Source organism: Panthera uncia (genome assembly GCF_023721935.1).
Source record: "Panthera uncia isolate 11264 chromosome D3 unlocalized genomic scaffold, Puncia_PCG_1.0 HiC_scaffold_8, whole genome shotgun sequence".
Taxonomy (NCBI): Eukaryota; Metazoa; Chordata; class Mammalia; order Carnivora; family Felidae; genus Panthera; species Panthera uncia.
The window spans coordinates 83,925,930-83,945,838 of NW_026057586.1; the positions used below are offsets into that span (position 1 = coordinate 83,925,930).

The following is a 19,909-nucleotide window of genomic DNA, read 5'->3' on the forward strand; positions in this document are numbered from 1 at the left end:
CCGGCCGAGCGGGCGGGCGGGCGGGCGGGCGGCGCCAGGCCTGCCGCGAGCCCAGCGCGCGAGCCGGGCCGAGCGAGCGAGCGAGCGCCACGCCGGGCGGCCGGGAGGCAGGACGGGCACCATGGGCCGGAGCCCGCGTCCTCCGGACGCCCCGGGCCCCGCCAGCACGCACCGCGGGCCCCCGGGAGCCCCTCGCTGCCGCCCCGAGACGGTGGCCGAGCGGGCGGGCGCCTAATTCTCCCGGAAGGGTTATTCTCTCGCTCTATTCTTATTTTGGGGGGAGCCAGCGAGACAGCTCCTTTTGGGGCGCGCTGGTAAGGTGGGAGGGGGTGGGGGCTGGACGATTTGATTCTTTCGCGTGTGTGTAGAAGCGGCGGCCGCCGCCGCCGCGGCGGAGACGACAACAACTTGCTCGTTTTCAGGTTGGGTTAACGGCATGGAGAACAGTCACCCCCCCCACCACCACCACCAGCAGCCCCCGCCGCAGCCCGGCCCTTCGGGCGAGAGGAGGAACCACCATTGGAGAAGTTACAAGTTGATGATTGACCCAGCTCTGAAAAAGGGGCATCATAAACTGTACCGCTACGATGGGCAGCATTTCAGCCTGGCGGTGAGTAGCCGGCGCGCCTCCCCGCCGCCCCCACCCACCACCAGCCGTGCCCGGGGCGGAGGGAAAGGGGTCCGAGCTGCCCAGGGACCCCCCCTTCCGACCACCGGGCCAACTGTCAGCCGGGTCCCCAGTCCTGGAGTTTGACAAGTGCCTGGAGAAGGGGGGGGGGGGCGTCTGCCTCTGCCCCTGGGGAGTGGGACCAGCCCTCCCATTCCGCCCCGCCCCCCCCATTCCTCCCCACAGATGTCCAGCAACCGCCCGGTGGAAATTGTCGAAGATCCCCGGGTCGTTGGGATCTGGACCAAAAACAAGGAGCTGGAGTTGTCGGTGCCCAAATTCAAGGTAGGACCCCTCCCCGCCCCCCGACCCCACGGTGTCTCCCCGCCTCCCCAGTCCCCGAGTTCGAAAATAACGCCAGTTCTGCCGGAGCCTAGGCTGGTTTTGAGTTCCCGCCGTCCATGGCCAGGGAAGTTTTGGCGGGGAGGGGGAGATGGCAGCGAGAGGGCTGTCCTCTCTCAGCTACTGTAAACAGAATAACATTCAGTGAAACTGTAATCAAGGATCTGATACAGTGTCCTGCCGGCCCAGCTGGGGGCTCCGGGTCCCCACCTGGCTCCTGCTAGCCCCCGCGGCTTGGCCTAGGGACCCACCCCCCTTCTCAGTCTTGTGGCTTAAGAGGGGACAACTTCATAGACCAAGGGTTCGCCCCTGACCCGGCTGCAGGGAGAGGAGGCCAGAATGGGGGGGTGGGGAAAGAGAAACTGTTTCTTTTTCCCCTTTCCTTTCGAACCCAGAGGACTTCCACGTTCCAAACGATTTAATCCTCCGCTTCCCGGGCCCGCCCGCGTGCATTTTTTTTTTTTAATTATTTTTTAACCTTCATTGTTTTCATCGGGCACGCGAGTGGGGAATGTTGTGTTTCCCTTCGGTTTCAATGTTCTCCAAACTCCCTTCCCCCTCGTCCCTGCCAGATCGATGAGTTCTACGTGGGCCCGGTGCCTCCGAAGCAGGTGACATTTGCCAAGCTGAATGATAACATCCGAGAAAACTTCCTGAGGGACATGTGCAAGAAGTATGGGGAGGTGGAGGAGGTGGAGATTTTGTACAACCCTAAGACCAAGAAGCACTTGGGCATTGCCAAGGTGGTCTTTGCCACGGTCAGGGGAGCCAAAGAGGCGGTTCAGCACCTGCATAGCACTTCGGTCATGGGCAATATCATCCACGTGGAGCTGGACACTAAAGGTGAGTGGAGACCCACTTGGGACAAACTGCGATGGAGGGGCAGTGAGACCTGTCACTACGACTCCTTTCCCTCCCAGAGCCCCTCTTGCAGTGTTAGGGACCCCCCCCCCCCCCGCCGCCCCTTTTTTTTTTTTTTTTTTTTTTTTTGCCCCCTCCTGAGGATAGAGTCACATGGAGCTAAATGTGTTGTCTGTTGCTAGGAGACAGGCTATAATTTACCAAATGTGCTGTCCTTGGCTACTGCATGTACCCCTAGGGACCACCCAGAGGCTTCCCCACCACTGACACCCCTGCGGGCCCCTCCTGGAGCCCTAGTGGCCTGGGTTTAGGCAGTCTCCAGTGTTGCCATCTGTGTTAGGGGAAGAGGCAGGGTTTGTTTATTTGTGGGAGCTGAGAGGGAGCCACTAGAATGCCTTTAAATACATATAGAGTAGGTCCTTCAACTAAAAAGGGAATCCTCCAAGGATCCAAGGTCCCCCCCTCCTCCCCCATGCTGCCCCTTCCTTCTGGAGTGGGAACCAATCTGGGCTCAGAGTGTGGTTTCATTGATAATGTTCTGATAGAGCTGGGCGGGCTGCTGTGGGTGCTCAAGGGTTGACACTGTGCCTTCCCTCCTCTCTCTTAAAGAGACAGCAGCACCTCCCATGCGCCGGGAATCCCGCTATGTGCTCACTCTGAGCTCACTGCTGGCAGAGTGGGGCTGGGGAAGTCACCCTTCCTTCCTTCCATTCCTGGGAGGCTTCTTCTCGACCGGATGGAGGGGCTTGCAAGACTCTAGGGCATCCCCCAAAGTTTGCCTGTGGCCTCTCTAGGGAAGTTCCCGCCCATATGAAAGAAGGTGCTGGGTGCCCCAGGACCAACCTGCCCTGTGACTGGGCAGGCACTGTTGGGTCCGGTGCTTCTTGAGGTTTTCTGGGAGACACTGTCTGGGAAGGCTTAGGTGGCCAGCTTCCAGGAGTTTTGTGAGCATGGTGTTTAGAGGCAAATGGCACACCAAACCCAAACAGGAAAATCTAAACCTTTCTTGTGCTTTCAACGATGAATACATATTGACTAGGTCTCTAAGACCTTGCTGGGGGCTGTGGAGGGATGCTGGAACTGGGTGGGCACCGTTATCCCACAAACTCTTGCCAAGCCCATATCTAGTTCTGAGTTTCCTCAGGGCACAAGCCTGGGTTCCTGTCTCTGTCAGGGGAGTACAGACCCTTCAAACTCTACACATCCCTTGTGTGGCTGCAGTCTCATTTCTCCCTGAGAACTGAATGTGGAACCTTCTTCCCTGTCACATGCCCATTTTAAGGAGCAGCCAGCTCTTCCCAAAATTTCATTTCTGAAAAAAAGGAAGAAAAAAAAAAAAGTGGGAGGCCCTCAGAGACTGCCAACTAACTTTGTATTTCAAGAAAGAGACCAGCAAAGTGTAAAGTGTAGCTCAAGGAATGTGCCTCCTTTGCATATGTAAGCAGCTGCCTCAGAGGGCTCTATAAATATCAATAATCTGGGGCCCCAGGGTCTATAGAGGCCTCTCTCTGCTGATGGGGGAGGGTTACCAGACAGGGCCCAGTGGGACCAGCCCGGCAGAGCTGGGGAGGCCTGGTCAGCCAGGTCAGCGGAGGAGGCCCATGGAGGTCACAGTAACGTGGTAGTAGACTGTGTTTTACAAACTCTGCTGGTCACCTGGCCTCAGATAGTTAACAATAAAGTGAACTGTCACCTCTGTGTCACTGGGTCTCTCCACCTGCTGCAGGCTCTGGCTGTTAAGTGGGAAAACCTGACTCTTTTTTCAGGTGCTATGGCTCAAGTGACAGGGAGAGGCTCTGTGTTGGGGGTGGTGTTTCTGTTTTGGGGGGAGTCCCGGCCCCACAGAGGATTAAATTCTGAATCTTAGGGTCAGAAATATCATACAGGTGAGCAGCTTGGTTGAACAGATCGGACTCCTCATTGAGGTACAGAGAGGTGGTTCCCCGGTCAGGGTCACAAAGCTTCTCAGGCTTGGGGGTCTCAGGCGCCAGGGCCCCATAAGCCAACCTGTGGGGTCTGCCCCATCCTGGAGCCTCCCTCAATCCTCCCTCCCTTGCCCTTCCCACAGGGGAAACCCGCATGCGGTTCTACGAACTGTTGGTCACGGGCCGATACACACCCCAGACCCTCCCAGTGGGTGAGCTGGACGCCGTCTCTCCAATCGTGAATGAGACCCTGCAGGTGGGTTTATTACCATCCAGTACCCTCCCCCCCACATACTCACACTCATCACCGGCCTCTGATGGGCCCTTCGCCCCCATTCACCATCTCTAGCGTCGGACGCCCGAGCCTAGGAGGCAGAGGAGCCTGGCCTTGTCCAGCCTGGGATTCCCACAGACCCACAGCCTACTTAGGGCTTCGTGTTAATGCTGAAACATTGCTGTGTCTGATGTCCTGGGCACTGCTCTAGCCCTGCCCCCAGAAAGCAGACCTCAGTGGTCCCCATTCCCAGAGCGAGACTGACGTGACTCCTTACCCAACCACTGCCTCCTACCTAGGCCACCCTCACACAGGGAGATTCTCAATCCAACCCTTCCCTGGCATCAACTCACCTACCCTCAGGAGTAGCTTTTCCACAACGCAGCCTTCACCGACTTGCTGGTCGGCTAGGTTATTCGTTAGGCACTTTTACCGTGTCACACGACTTAACTCCTAAAACATTGGGAGACCAGAGGGAACAGGACCCTTGGCCACCCCCTCACTCCCCAAACTATAGTTCTCCCTGCTGGAAGATCCTTGATTTCTGACGGTCTGAGACGGGAAGGAAATCCCAGTTTAAATCAAGACGTCAGGATCTTCTCTTCTCTCTGCTTTAAGGATTAGAAAAAACCCTCAAGGTTCTTTGGGGATAGCTGGCTATCCTATGATTAGAGAAAAGTTAGGACAATCCAGAAGCTCCTCTTCGATCTCCTACCCCTCGCCCCCCCCCCCCACCCGCTTCTTCCACCATGCAGCAGTTTTAGAGTGGCCAGCTTGGCTCTGAGATCCCCGGAGTGTAGAGGGAAAACAGCCCCCATCCATTGCATGCAGCCCCCTCCAGCAACCTCACTTGTCTCTCCCTCTCTCTCTCTAGCTGTCAGATGCTCTGAAGCGCCTCAAGGACGGTAGTCTGTCTGCAGGCTGTGGCTCCGGCTCCTCCTCGGTCACCCCCAATAGTGGTGGGACACCCTTCTCCCAGGACACGGCGTACTCCAGCAGCCGCCTGGACACCCCCAACTCCTACGGACAGGGCACACCGCTCACGCCACGTCTGGGCACCCCCTTCTCGCAGGACTCCAGCTACTCCAGCCGCCAGCCCACACCCTCCTACCTCTTCAGCCAGGACCCCACGGTGACCTTCAAAGCCCGGCGCCACGAAAGCAAGTTCACAGACGCCTACAACCGCCGCCACGAGCATCATTATGTCCACAACTCCTGTGCGGTCACCGCAGTGGCCGGGGCCCCAGCTGCCTTCAGGGGCTCCGTGGACCTCCCGTTTGGGGCAGTCAGCAGCAGTGGGGGCAGCAGTGGCCCTCCATTCAAGGCCCAACCACAGGATTCGGCCACGTTCGCCCACACTCCACCGCCTGCCCAAGCAACCCCCGCTCCTGGAGTCACGTTCAAGTCGGCTTTCTCTCCGTATCAGACCCCTGTGCCCCCTTTTCCCCCACCCCCTGAGGAGCCCACCACCGCAACCACCTTTGGGGCCCGTGAGAGTGGGGAATTCCGGAGAGCACCTGTGCCCCCACCCCTGCCACCCACCGAACCCCCGACCAAGGAGAAGCCAGGCACACCGCCCGGCCCACCGCCCCCTGATGCCAACAGCATGGAGCTGGGTGGCCGGCCGACCTTTGGCTGGAGCCCTGAGCCTTGTGACAGTCCAGGCACACCTACGCTGGAGTCCTCACCTGCGGGGCTGGAGAAGCCCCACGACAGCCTGGACTCACGCATAGAGATGCTGCTGAAGGAACAGCGCACCAAGCTGCCCTTCCTTCGAGAGCAGGACTCGGATACGGAGCTGCAGATGGAGGGCAGCCCCATCTCCTCCTCCTCCTCCCAGCTCTCCCCACTGGCCCCCTTTGGCACCAACTCCCAGCCAGGCTTTCGAGGCCCCACGCCACCCTCCTCACGCCCCTCCAGCACCGGCCTGGAGGATATCAGCCCCACGCCGCTACCCGACTCAGACGAGGATGATGAGCTTGACCTGGGCGTGGGGCCCCGCCCCCCTCCGGAGCCAGGCCCCCCGGACCCTACTGGTCTTCTGGGCCAGACAACTGAGGTAGCCTTGGACCTGGCTGGAGACAGGACCCCAACCTCAGAGAAGATGGATGAGGTACCACCATGTCTGTCCACCTCTGTCTTGGATTGGTTTTGTCTATCTTGTGCCTCCCTTTCCTCCTTTGAAACGTTATCCCCTCAGGACAATTAGCTAAAACACAGAAGTAACAGGGTTAGGGCAGCTAAAATAACCGGTCAAATACAGAGAATAAAAAGCGAACGCAAAAAGCACCAGGAGCTGTGACTGAGCAGCTGCTTTGGCTCTGAGCAACCTAGCAGCCATAGAGAGAAGGGAAACATGACCTAGTTCTGTTGCTCTCCTGTTAGGTATGGGAAGTTAAGACTTTTCCTAGGGATCAATTCTGACTTGAGCTTCTTTGGTAGGAGTTTGCCGAGACCCCAGATAGTATGGACTATGGTAATGGTTCTGGATCCCCTTGTCTGTTGGGTCGCCTGAGGGTGATCAGGGCTGATCCTGACACTCAGGCATATTTGGGGGGAGGGATTAGCCAGAGCATTCTGCTAGGCTAGGCCGGATGGGAGCTCTGGAGCACTGTCTTCTAGAACCTGGTGCCCTCTGAAGAGAGGAAGCCATGGTGGGCAGGGAGGGCATTGAATTTTCCCTTAGCTTTTCCTCTGTTTCCAGGAGTCGGGACTTAAGGGTTAGCCTAGGGGGAAGGCCACAGCCAGAAACAGGCAAAACTGACCATTCTCCAGCCTCTCCTCAGCCATAGATCTTTATCTGGGGTCTTATTACCCAAATCTCCAGCCTCTGGGTTGGGGTGGGGGCTGCTGTGTGCTACAATCCCTTGGAGGGACAGATTAGGTCATCTTCCTTGGCCCTGCTCCTCCCCACTCCTGGTCCAGGCACCTGTCCTGGTCCTCCTGAAGACCTGTGTTGGAACCTGCGTGCCCAGCGGGCATGAGCAGCCAGGGGCTTAGACAGAGCTCTGTGCCCTTGTGGGCGGCAGGAGGGAGGGTCCCCCCTTCCCAGGCCCTTTGATTAGGCAGGTTTGGCTGCCTCAGGGAGGAACAGAGAGGAACTTGGCCTGCCCTGGAGGGGACTGCAGGTGGCCGGGGCTCCAGGGGGCCTCCAGGCAGTTCTGGGGAAGTGGTTTCTGGTGCCAAGGGGTCCGGGCAGGAGGAGTTGACAGGTGTGCAGAGGTGGGGGGCTGGCAGCCCTGCCATCTTCTCTTCCCTTCCTCTCTGCTGCCTGGGCTTGGGGGATGTTTACCATGCTGACAGAATGGTCCGGGACTGGGAATCCCAGGGTAGACGGAGGGACTGGGCTCTCCCACCATGTCACTGTAGGGAAGCGGGAGACTGAAGCCGAAGAGAGATGGGGTCGGGATGTCCCTAGATCTTAGCGGTAGGAAGACCAAAGTACAGAGAACCTCCAGGCTGGCCCTCGGGAGCCCCCTGCCGGCAGCCTGGAGAGCAGCACCCGGACTCCTCCAGACTGAACCTGGAGGGAGTCCCAGCTAGGTCAGGCTGAAGACTCCGGAGACAGAGCAGGGGCACCACTGAGGGAGATTCCCTTTCTTCACAGAGGCTGGTGGTTAAAAGTTCAGGCTCCAGTCCGTGAGCCTGGAAACCCAGCTCTGTCGCTTACTGGTTATGTGACCTTGGGTAAGGCACTTTCCTTCTCTGAGTCTCAGTTTCATCGCCTGTGAAATGGGACGGTGAAAGTACCTGCCTCACACGGTCTTCGGCTTAACTGAGGGGCCCGCAAGGGAAGCTCCCGGCACCGCGCGAGGGCTGGTGCTGAGCCGTGTGCGCTCGGCTAGTTCCCGCTGGTTCTCACCCCCACCCCCGGGCGCCGGAGGGGCGGAGGGAGGGGCAGGGCCGAGGGCTGGAGCGCAGGATCCCGGGTCTCCTTGTGATTGGCTGGCCGCGATGCCGGGTTAACCCTCTATGTGCTGCGCTCGCCTCGCTGGGCGCTGTCCGGGACTGATCTCCCGGGCGCTGTCCCGGAGTATCGGGCTGAGCCTGCCAGTCCCTCCTGCTGCATGTGCGTGCGGACCTTTAGAGAGAGAGAGAGAGAGAGAGAGAGAGAGAGTGTGTGTGTGTGTGTGTGTGTGTGTGTGTAGTGGGGGTCTAGCAAAATCCTGAGCTTCCTACTGCTGCTGAAAGTTTAGTATTCCCCTTCTCCCCGCGGGCGCTCCCCCCATTTCCCTTTGAGGACTCCCTCACCTGAAGATCTGACCTCTGACCTTACAGCCTGTACAGACAGCACCCCCTCAGCCTTCAAATGCATTCCCTGTCTGTGGCAGCCTACAAACGCTCTTGTCACCTTACCGAGATCTTCTAGGGCAGGGCCTGAGCCACCTTCTCACCTCTTGTCCGGACACAAAAGCCTGGGGGTGACGTAACTCTTCTCTCCCCACCCCTGCTCTGCCTTCTCACTCCAACCCTACCAGGTACACCCCAATGCCTCCTTCCAGTTCCAGGCCTGTGTCCCAATGTAAAGGGGCCCTTGCCCATTTCGGAGCTGGGGTCATCCTTGGCTTCCCCACTGTTTGCCTGGTACAGTGAGTGTTCCTGGATTCCATTCGGCAGGCATCCTGAGCTTGAGTCCCAGCCTTATTTCTGACCGGCTGTGCCTCCTGGGCCAGTGGCTTTTGGCTCTGTTTCCTCACTTGTCAGAAGGGATTGGAGTAGAGCCCCACCTTGCAAGGCTACAGTGCTGATGTGAAACAAGGTGTTGTGCAGTTTCAAGACCAGATGAAAGACTAACTAAGGAAAATAAAAAGACATACCTCCTATTTATGCAGCCTTAAAACTGCTAACTCTCCTTGCTCAAATGTCACCCTTGCCACCGGGCCCTCCTTGCAGCAGTGAGGACAGCAGGCTGACTGGGAGCCTAACTGGTTTGAATCCTGACTCCATCTCTTATTGGCTCTGTGGCCTTGGGCAAGTTACTTAAGCTTTCTGTGCTCCAATTTCCTTGGTAAAAGAACGGCCTTAGAAAGATCCCGAGCACGTAGGAAGCACCATAGAAGTGTTAATTATTAGTATTCTCTGATTACAAATTGAAATAGAATCTCTCAAGCTGACATGGAATCTGTTTCCCTCTTTACACCCTGTCCCCCTCCCCAGCTTTCTTTTCCTCCAAGGTGGGCTCTATATTTCTCCTCTTCATCCTGGTTTTCCTGTGTCTCTTCCCTCTAGAAACTTAGCTCCACAAGAGCAAGAATTGTGTCTGTCTTGTTCAATGCTGTGTCCCCAGCACCTAGGACAGTGCCTGGCACACAGCAGGTGCTAAGCAAGTGTTTACTGGATGAATGAATGAATGAATGAATGAATCCTCGTAAACCAACTGGCAGGTATTAAAATGCCCATAATGCAAATGGGGAAACTGAGGCTTAGCAAGGTTAAGTGACTCCCCAAAGCCACATGGTCCCAAAGCCACATGGTCCAGAAGGGAGGGGACTAGGACCCAAACTGCAGAATCCGTGTTTCTCATTAGTCTTGCAAAGGGCTTCTCGAGCTTTCTGGTGTTTGGAAGGGGCTCTAGGAGCCAGCTTGGCCTCCCAGGCGCAGCCTCACCACTCTCCCCGGCTCTCCCCACAGGGCCAGCAGTCCTCGGGCGAGGACATGGAAATCTCGGACGATGAGATGCCCTCAGCCCCCATCACCAGCGCCGACTGCCCCAAACCCATGGTGGTGACCCCAGGGGCGGCAGCTGTGGCAGCCCCCTCTGTGCTGGCTCCGACGCTGCCGCTGCCCCCACCCCCCGGCTTCCCGCCGCTGCCCCCACCCCCGCCGCCGCCCCCACCACAGCCAGGCTTCCCCATGCCCCCGCCTCTGCCGCCTCCCCCGCCCCCCGCCCACCCAGCTGTGACGGTGCCCCCCCCACCCCTGCCAGCGCCCCCCCCTGGTGTCCCGCCCCCACCCATCCTACCACCGCTGCCGCCCTTCCCTCCAGGGCTGTTTCCCGTGATGCAGGTGGACATGAGCCACGTGCTGGGTGGCCAGTGGGGCGGCATGCCCATGTCCTTCCAGATGCAAACGCAGATGCTGAGCCGTCTGATGACTGGCCAGGGCGCCTGCCCCTACCCGCCCTTCATGGCCGCTGCTGCCGCAGCCGCCTCAGCCGGGCTGCAGTTTGTCAACCTGCCGCCCTACCGGGGCCCGTTCTCCCTGAGCAACAGCGGACCGGGCCGCGGGCAGCCCTGGCCACCGCTACCCAAGTTCGACCCGTCAGTGCCGCCACCAGGCTACGTGCCACGCCAGGAGGACCCACACAAGGCCACTGTGGATGGCGTCCTGCTGGTGGTGCTCAAAGAGCTGAAGGCCATCATGAAGCGTGACCTGAACCGCAAGATGGTGGAGGTGGTGGCTTTCCGCGCCTTTGACGAGTGGTGGGACAAGAAGGAGCGGATGGCCAAGGTAGGCAACGAGTGCGGGGTGCCCCCGGGCGGCCGGCAGGCACGCTCTCTTCCCCTGAGGGACACTGATCCCCATAACCCCCAAGTAGGAAAGCGTGAGTGTTACCTTCTAAAGCTTGTGTGTCCATGACGCGGACGTGTCCTTGCCGCATGTAGCCTGCTCTGCAGGCGAGGAGGTTGAAGTTCAGTGAGACGGAGTTGGGCGCCGGGAATGTCTGGCAGGCGCGAAGCCCAGCCGACTTGGTGGGAAGGAAGTGCCAGTTACCGTGTGGCTGTCGCTGTTGAGGGAAGGCAGGCTGCTTAGGGAGGGCCACCCACTGGGGAGGTGGGGGTCCACCGGCAGCACCGTAACCATGGTGACAGTCCCCTCCTCTCTCACACCCCAGGCCTCTCTGACCCCGGTGAAGTCAGGCGAGCACAAGGACGAGGACAGGCCAAAGCCCAAGGACCGCATCGCCTCGTGCCTGCTGGAGTCGTGGGGCAAGGGCGAGGGCCTGGGCTATGAGGGCCTCGGCCTGGGCATCGGGCTGCGCGGGGCCATCCGCCTGCCCTCCTTCAAGGTCAAGAGGAAGGAGCCGCCAGACACAGCCTCTTCTGGTGACCAGAAGCGCCTGCGGCCCTCAACCTCTGTGGACGAGGAAGATGAAGGTATGTGCGCCCCCTCACGTGGCGCTGGGCTCTCCCGTGTTTCCCCAGCCCAGTTCGGACACCCCTCTCTCCCCTCAGAGTCAGAGCGAGAACGGGACCGGGATATGGCGGACGCCCCTTGTGAGCTTGCCAAGCGGGACCCCAAGGGCGTGGGCGTGCGGCGCCGGCCAGCCCGGCCGCTGGAGCTGGACAGTGGCGGGGAGGAGGATGAGAAGGAGTCACTGTCGGTGTCCTCATCGTCATCGGCGTCCTCATCCTCGGGCTCCTCCACGACCTCACCCTCATCCTCGGCCTCTGACAAGGAGGAGCGGGAAAGCACTGAGGAGGAAGAGGAGGGGGAGGAGGAGGAGGAGGAGGAGGATGAAGAGGAGGAGGAGGAGGAGGAGGAGGAGGAGGAGGAAGGCCCCAGGAGCCAGGTCTCCTCCTCCTCGACCTCATCCACATCAGATAAGGTACCTTCGGGTTGGGGAGGCCTGGGGTGCTGGGCCAGGTGAGGGGGGCCCTTCTGCTCAGCCTGACCTCCCCTCTCCCTCCCCCTCCCCCAGGATGATGACGCTGAAGACAGCGATGAGCAGGAGGAGTCTGAGAATGAGGACGAGGACATAGCCCTGTCAGAGGCGAGTGAGAAGGAAGAAGGGGACTCGGACGGAGGTGAGCGGTGTGGGCCCAGGCACCTGGTCTGCCCCAGGGCCCCTGTGCAGAGACCAGAGCCCGAGCAACTTTCAGCAGTACTTTTGGGGCAAGATTTCTTGTCTTTGAAACGTGAGCTCATTAAAACACGCACAGGACTCGCCCTACGATTCCATTTGTACGCAATGTCCAGAACAGGTCCCTCCACAGAGACAGAAAGTAAGCTAGTGGTTGCTTGGGTCTGGGGATGGGAGGCTGGAGGGGCGAGAGCTATAGGTGTTGGGTCTCTTCTTGAGCTCATGAGAGTGTTTTGGAACTAGAGATAGTTGTAATGTACTAAATACCACTGACTTATTCACTTTAAAATGGTTCGTTTTATGCTACGCGGATTTCACCTCCGTTTTTTTTTTTTATTTATTATTATTTTTTTAATGTTTATTTATTTTTGAGACAGAGAGAGACAGAGCATGAACGGGGGAGGGTCAGAGAGAGAGGGAGACACAGAATCCGAAGCAGGCTCCAGGCTCTGAGCTGTCAGCACAGAGCCCGATGCGGGGCTCGAACTCACAGACTGTGAGATCATGACCTGAGCCGAAGTCGGATGCTTAACCGACTGAGCCACCCAGGCCCCCCCCACCTCCGTTTTTTTTAAATGCTGACTAGTTAACACACAGGCGCCCCCCCCCCCCCCCCCCCCCCGCCCCGAGATATCAGGGCCACGTTCAGCCTGGGTGCCATCAGTCTGAGATGTCTGGGGAAGCATCTAGCCGGAGCGCACAGCAGACGCTGAAGGGCTCATGCCTGTGTCCCCTGTGTCCCCTGCCCAGAGGAGACGGTGAGCATCGCCACGTCCAAGGCAGGAGCTGGGTCCTCCAGCGAGAGTTCTGAGTCTTCTGAGTTCGAATCAAGCTCCGAGTCCTCATCGTCATCCTCAGAGGATGAAGAGGAGCTGGTGGCAAGGGAGGAGGAGGAGGAAGAGGAGGAAGAGGAGGAGCAGGAGGAGGAGACCGCAGCAGCAGACGAGAGTATGGCTCCTGCTGCTCCCGATGAGGACTTTGAGGAGGATGTGGCCACGGGGGCACCTGTGACAGAGTCCTCGGTCACGGAAGGGGAGGTGGACATCGAGGCTGAGGACGGAGCTCCCGAGGAGCGGACTTCCGTGCTGGAAGAGCCCCCCTTGCCTGTGTGTGTCGAAGAGCTCGCAGTCTGCAAGGAGCCCTCGGAGGAACCGGGCCTGAAGCAAGAAGGGGCCAGGTTGCTGTCTCCAGAGCCCCCTGCTGGAGAGACGGAGGCCCGGCCCCCCCCTTCCCCGGAGCCCGCCCCAGGTAACACCTGCAGCCCACAGCCCGTTCCCCCACCTCCCCACCTTCTCCCCTCCCCCCCCCCCACCCCGGTTGAGGTGGTGGGGATGGAGGCAGATGTCCTCACCGGCAGAATGAGCCCAGGCTCCTTTGGGTAATTCGTGTAACCTTCCCAAGCTTCAGTTTCCCCATCTGTAATGTGGGATCAGTGGTATGTCCCCCATGAGGTCGTGCGGGAGGGCAGAGTGAGATGACATAATGTGCCAGCACGGAGCCTGGCACCCAGCCACGGCTTCAGATAGCTGCCTGGGAGAACCGCTCCTGTCACCGTTCCTCAGTGCCACATTTTCCCACCGTTTGCTCCTTGGACCATTAGTCCTATGAGATGCTCTCAGAAAGGTGTGGCAGGGGTGGGGAGCAGGTGTATATGGTCATTTTAGTGACAGGCAGGTGGGGGAGGCTTGGGGTGCTGGGCCAGGTGAGAAGGGCCATGGACACAGCATTCTCTGCCACCTTGGTGGAGCCGCAGAAAGCATATTAAAGGCTGTAACATACTGTCCAGTGGAACTTTCTGCAGTGATAGAAACGTTCTTTATCTGCTCTCTCCAATATCATAGCCATTAAATACAATGTTGCTAAGAGCACTTGAAATGTGGCAAGTGCCTACTGCTGAGCTGAATTTGTAATGTTATTTAATTAACTTAAACTTATGTAGCCACCGTGTGGTCAGTTCAATCCTCGAATACCTCCTTCGGGAAAGAAACCTATTATACTTTGTTTAATTCTGTATTGTTTGGCTACAGAACCTCAGGTCTTTGAATATTGCCATAGGTATGTATTAAGCCTATGTTGTGTCCCCAGTACTGTTTCAGGCACTGACAATACAACAGTGGCCAAACAGACAAAAGTATCTGCCTTCATGGAGCTTACATTCGAAGACAGGGTGATAAATGACAGTAGATAAGCTAGAAAATATATGACGATGGAGATAAATGCTGGGAGAAAGGCACTGACAAGTCCTGCAGAAAAGGGACTTGCTGAATTTTATTCAATAGCAGAGACCATTTTCTGGATCCATGGGACGTTCCCTGTTCACAAGAACACCATTCTAAGGACGTAATGCCAAAGGCTAAGAACCATATCTCCTACGTCTTTAGCTTATCAAGCACCCACTGTGTGCCAGACATTGGGCTGGGCACTAAGAAGCCTTGAGTGGTTTAGTTGTGGGGGGACGGTCCCCACACTCACAGAATGCCAGGGGGCCCAGAGGGGTGTGAGGTCGGGTATCAAGCACAGAGTAGGGCAGCATAAATAGGGCACCACGAGATGTTTGACTCCAGTAATAACGGTCCGGTTTCTGCCCACCTCTCTGCAGAGGATGACCTGGAAGTGGCGCCCGAGTCCCCTACGCTGCTCTCCTTACCACTGCAGCCGCCATTGCCACCCCCTCGACCACCCCGGCCGCCTAGCCCACCGCCAGAGCCCGAGACCCCAGAGCCCCCACACCCACCCGTCCCTCTGGAGCCGCCTCCGGAGGAGCAGCCCCCGCGTACTCCGGGTCTCTGTGGCAGCCTGGCCAAGTCACAGAGCACAGAGACGGTGCCGGCCACGCCAAGTGGGGAGCCCCCGCTGTCAGGGGGTAGCAGTGGCCTGTCACTGAGCTCCCCGCAGGTGCCCGGCAGCCCCTTCTCCTACCCATCCCAGTCCCCCAGCTTGAGCAGCGGGGGCCTCCCGAGGACACCCGGTCGGGACTTCACCTTCACGCCCACCTTCCCTGAGCCCGGCGGACCTCTGCTCCTGCCTGTCTGTCCCCTCCCAGCTGGCCGGCGCGATGAGCGGTCCGGCCCCCTGACCTCCCCGGTGCTCCTGGAGACGGGTCTGCCTCTCCCCCTGCCCCTGCCCCTGCCCCTGCCCCTGGCATTGCCCGTCCCTGTCCTGCGGGCCCAGACGCGGGCCCCCACCCAGCTGCCGCCCCTGCTGCCTGTGCCCCTGGCCCCCTGCCCACCCCCTATCAAGAGGAAGCCGGGCAGGCCCCGGCGATCCCCGCCGGCTGTGCTCTCCTTGGACGGGCCCTTGGTCCGGCCGCCAGGGGGGGCCACCCTCGGCAGAGACCTCCTGCTCCTGCCAGGCCAGCCACAGACCCCTGTCTTCCCCAGCACCCACGACCCCCGGGCCGTGACCCTGGACTTCCGGAACGCGGGGATCCCGGCCCCCCCTCCCCCTCTGCCCCCCCAGCCTCCTCCGCCCCCACCTCCACCCCCTGTTGAGCCTACCAAGCTGCCCTTTAAGGAGCTAGAGAACCAGTGGCCCTCCGAGGCCATCCCTCCAGGCCCCCGTGGGCGCGATGAGGTCACCGAGGAGTTCATGGACCTGGCCAAGGTTCGGGGGCCCTGGCGCCGGCCGCCTAAAAAACGCCACGAGGACCTGGTGGCCTCAGCCTCGCCCGAGCTCTCACCGCCGCAGCCCCTCTTCCGGCCCCGGTCGGAGTTTGAGGAGATGACCATCCTGTACGACATCTGGAACGGTGGCATCGACGAGGAGGACATCCGCTTCCTGTGTGTCACTTACGAGCGGCTGCTGCAGCAGGACAATGGCATGGACTGGCTCAACGACACACTCTGGGTCTACCATCCCTATATCCTAGACGACGCGGTGGGGTCCTTGCCCGCCTCTCTGGGCCCCGTCTCCCACGACACCCACGACGGCAGTCGCCCGACTCCCCGCCACCTACTGAGTGGCGTCTGCTGGCACCGTGCCAGGCTCCATGTGGAGTCCTCACTGGCACCTTTAAAACACCTTTTCTGTGCCAGGCCCGTCTCACCCCCAGAGTTAGCGGGTCTCGGGGCCAGACGTAGCGGCGGGATCGCACCACGTCAGAGCAGCAGAGGCTGACGGAGGGCCAACTCCTCCTGGCCCCCCCATCACCTAATTTGATCTTCCCAACAGGTCAGTGAGGTGGGAGCTATTATTCCCATTTCACTTATATGGAAACCAAGGCTCAGAGAGGTTAAGCGACCTGCCCAAAGTCACACAGCTATGACGTAGCAGAGCTGGGATTTGAACCCAGGCAACTCTGGTTCCAGAGTCTGGGCTCTTAACCATGATGCTAATCCTGATAGTTGTGTTACCAGCACAGACAGAACTATCAAGTTGGAGCTGTCTTTATACCCCTTATACCAAACTAGTTTACTGAGCACTTCCTCTGTTCCAGGAAGTCTGCTAAGCACCTGAACGTGTATAATCATTCAGAGAAGCCTTGTTATTGCCCCAGTGCGCAGGTGGGAAACCGAGGCAGGAAGCAGATAAGAAATACACCCAGGACCGTGCAGTCAGGTACCCCTGACAAGAGTTCTGACCCTCAGTGGAGGTGGTGGAGGTGTGGGGGGTGGAACCTCCTGGAAATTAGCCTGAGGGTAGAGAGGCCAGGCCTGGTGGGGCTGTCTCTGGAAGGACTGGGAGGGGCTTTTCAAGAATGTCCATGTGGCCCTTGACCCACACCCACCCACCAGCCTCTCTTCAGCTAAGAAAAAGAAACGGGACGATGGCATCCGTGAGCACGTGACGGGCTGTGCCCGCAGCGAGGGTTTCTACACCATCGACAAGAAGGACAAGCTCAGATACCTCAACAGCAGCCGCGCCAGCACCGATGAGCCCCCGACAGACACCCAGGTACTGCCCTCAGGTGCCTGGACACTGGAGCCTCTCAGGCTGCCGTGGGTGGGGACCTTCTGGAGGGGGGCGTACCAGGCGGCATGAGGGGTTATGGGGTCAGAGGGGCTGGCACAGGGGGCGTGGGGCGTTAGGCGTTAATTCACCCGGGTACCCTGGTTGGAAAGGTGAGGCGAGGCTGGGAAGTGGGAGCCTCTGAGATTTTCATCAGGGATGTGAGCAGAGTGGAGTTGTGTTTCCAGAAGTTTCCTTCTCTCCTCTTTAAATTCAGCAAACGTCTCCTGAGCGCCTGCTGTGTTCCAGGCACTGTTCTGGGTCTACAGCAGTAAACAAAACAAAATCCTTTCCCTCACAGAACTTCCATTTTAGCGGGGAGGTGGGAAATGATCAAGCGAACAAATAAACATAGAATTCCAGGTGGGGAAAACAGGAGAGGAGGTTAGGGACTGGGGAGTCAGAGGGGTCACAGAAGGTGACAGTTGAGCCAGACCTGAATGAAGTGAAGAGATGAGCCACGTGAATAGCTGGGAGAGACCACAGAGAAGTAGAAAAAGGCTTCAAGAAAAAGTTCAAACAGGAGGGGAGCCTGGCTGGCTCAAGTCAGTAGAGCGTGCAGTTCTTGATCTCGGGGTTTTGAGTTCAAGCCCCATGTTAGGCGTAGAGCCTACTTTATTAAAAAAATAATAATAAATAAAGGTTAGGGGCCTGGATGGCTCACTCAGTCGGTTAGGTGTCCGACTTCGGCTCAGGTCATGATCTCCTGGCTCGTGGGTTTGAGTCCCGCATCAGGCTCTGTGTTGATAGCTCGGAGCCTGGAGCCTGCTTCAGATTCTGGGTCTCCCTCTTTCTCTGCCCCTCCCCTGCTCATGCTCTGTCTGTCTCTCTCTCTCTCAAAAATAAATAAACATTAAAAAAAAAACCCACGTTCTTTTAAAGTTAAAACAGGAGGGGGGATGGGGTGCCTGCATGGCTTAGTTGAACATCTGACTCTTGGTCTCAGCTCAGGTCTTGATCTCCGGGTCATGACTTCAAGCCCTGCATTGGGCTCCACGCTGGGCATGAAGCCTACTTCAAAACAAAACAAGACAGGAGAGGGAGTCACTAAGTCTGGAAGTCATGCTTTTCAAGAATGACTTGAAGTCATGCACAGAGTGAACAGGATGTGCAAAGGCCCTGAGGTGGGGGTGGGGGGTGCGGATCTCAGTGGCGTGAGAAAGGAAAGGAAAGACTAGCTGAGACCAGAGACAGAACAACAAGTCCTCAGGGCCCTGGAGGCTGTGGTGATGAGGTTAGATTTGTATTCTGTGTGTGACAGCCACATGAGGGCTTCCAGAGAGAGGGTGAGGGTGACGTGGCTCGGCCCACGATTTTCAAAGCTTACGCTGGCTGCCGTGTGGAGAGTTGACCCCAAGGGTCCACAGGGGAGACCGTGCACAGCTGCTACATTTCCCAGTCCAGACATTTGGGTAGGTTCAACTTGATTTGCTGTGAGAAAAAAGTGGATGTTTTTGAAAGAATAGCAGGAACAGTGGGATATCGGGAAGCCAAAAGGACAGCACTGGGGGCTGGATTGGCCGGAGGAGACCAAGGACCTGGCTGGGATGCAGCTGGGTCTGGCTTGGGGAACCAGGGAGCTGGATGCCAAGCTCTGAGGTGGGAAGCTTGCGTTTTGGGGTTTGTGGAACATCCAGGGAGTGAGGTCTTTTAGGCAGTTCGATACACGGGTGCAGTAGAGAACTTGGGGCAGGGGAGAGACTTCCAGTCATCGGGATGGAAATGTTCATGGGAGGTCACGGCAAGGAAGAGCTCACCCAGGGAGAGGGCGTGAGGGCAGGAGGGCAGAGGACGAGGGTGGCCGAGGGAAGGAAGAGAAGGAAGGGTGCCAAGGAAAGAGCCATGATCTCGAAAGCCTGGGGAGGTCGGAGGGCCCGTGGTGAGAGCCACGGGGGACAGGGTGGAGGGACACGCACCATCTTGTCTCCCGGAAGTGGAGTTCTTTCCAAGTCTTCTAGCTGGGACAGGAAAGACGGCAAGTGTGAAGGAAAAGTTGTGTTGTTCTCTGACCGGAGGCCGTTGAGGACGTTCACATTCTGGCAGGAAGGACCAGGGAAGAGGAGAGGGGACAAGTAGGGATGGGACAGGCACGGCCAAGCCCAGAGCAAGGAGGCTGAGAAGGTGGGACGACAGGAACCCGGGGCTTAGGGTGTGATAGGGACCCCGGTCCCGGTGCCACGGTGAGCAGGGCGGTCCCACCCCTCCTGATCCGTCCCCCCTTCCCCCTCACAGGGCATGAGCATCCCGGCACAGCCACACGCCTCCACTCGGGCCGGCTCGGAGCGGCGTTCTGAACAGCGCCGCCTCCTGTCCTCCTTCACTGGCAGCTGTGACAGTGACCTGCTCAAGTTCAACCAGCTCAAGGTGAGGCCGGGCCCCACCCAGGGCCGCCGGGTGGCAGCGGGGCTGCGGCCAGGCCTTTCACCTCTCAGCTCCTTCCCTCCCCCAGTTCCGGAAGAAGAAGCTCAAATTCTGCAAGAGCCACATTCACGACTGGGGCCTGTTTGCCATGGAGCCCATCGCGGCCGACGAGATGGTCATTGAGTACGTGGGCCAGAACATCCGCCAGGTAGGCACCGCCCGGCAGGCTGGGAGCAGGGGTGGGAGCGGGCCGGGCCAGCCCCGACTGAGGCCTGCTCCCGGCCAGGTGATCGCGGACATGCGGGAAAAGCGTTATGAGGACGAGGGCATCGGCAGCAGCTACATGTTCCGGGTGGACCACGACACCATCATCGACGCCACCAAGTGCGGCAACTTCGCGCGCTTCATCAACCACAGCTGCAACGTGAGTGCCTGTCCGGAGGCCGCTGCTGCCCCTGCCGCTGTGCCCGAAGGACCCAGAAGCTTCTGGCACGGAACCGGCATGGCCTCCGTCCCAAGCTCTGGTTGCCCGAGGGTGATGGAGGCAGGGTGGGGGGGAGGCCTCGTTCATACACCGCGTTTTGCTCCCTTGAGCTTCAGTTTTCCCTTCCGCAAAACGGCATGACGAGACTCGAGGTGCTCTGAAAGCAGTCCCCCTCCGTTCACTCCGGAAGTAGTCCTCTCAGTTCACTCCGGAAGTCGTCCCCTCAGTTCACTCCGGAAGTCGT

The 19,909-nt window shown here is 58.7% G+C and overlaps 1 protein-coding gene across 1 annotated transcript in view; it reads left to right on the forward strand.

The window, feature by feature from the left end:
* Positions 1-6: 6 nt before the first annotated feature.
* SETD1B (SET domain containing 1B, histone lysine methyltransferase) overlaps positions 7-19,909 on the forward strand; it is a 24,913-nt gene continuing 5,010 nt past the window's right edge. The window contains exons 1-16 of the mRNA XM_049619388.1: positions 7-314; positions 423-610; positions 854-952; positions 1,582-1,852; positions 3,939-4,051; positions 4,944-6,182; positions 9,701-10,519; positions 10,905-11,166; positions 11,245-11,618; positions 11,712-11,817; positions 12,624-13,121; positions 14,473-15,732; positions 16,600-16,766; positions 19,053-19,184; positions 19,270-19,389; positions 19,468-19,605. Of these exons, the coding sequence (XP_049475345.1) occupies positions 437-610; positions 854-952; positions 1,582-1,852; positions 3,939-4,051; positions 4,944-6,182; positions 9,701-10,519; positions 10,905-11,166; positions 11,245-11,618; positions 11,712-11,817; positions 12,624-13,121; positions 14,473-15,732; positions 16,600-16,766; positions 19,053-19,184; positions 19,270-19,389; positions 19,468-19,605 (5,772 nt within the window). The 5' untranslated portion in view covers positions 7-314; positions 423-436. The remainder of the gene's footprint in view (positions 315-422; positions 611-853; positions 953-1,581; positions 1,853-3,938; positions 4,052-4,943; positions 6,183-9,700; positions 10,520-10,904; positions 11,167-11,244; positions 11,619-11,711; positions 11,818-12,623; positions 13,122-14,472; positions 15,733-16,599; positions 16,767-19,052; positions 19,185-19,269; positions 19,390-19,467; positions 19,606-19,909) is intronic.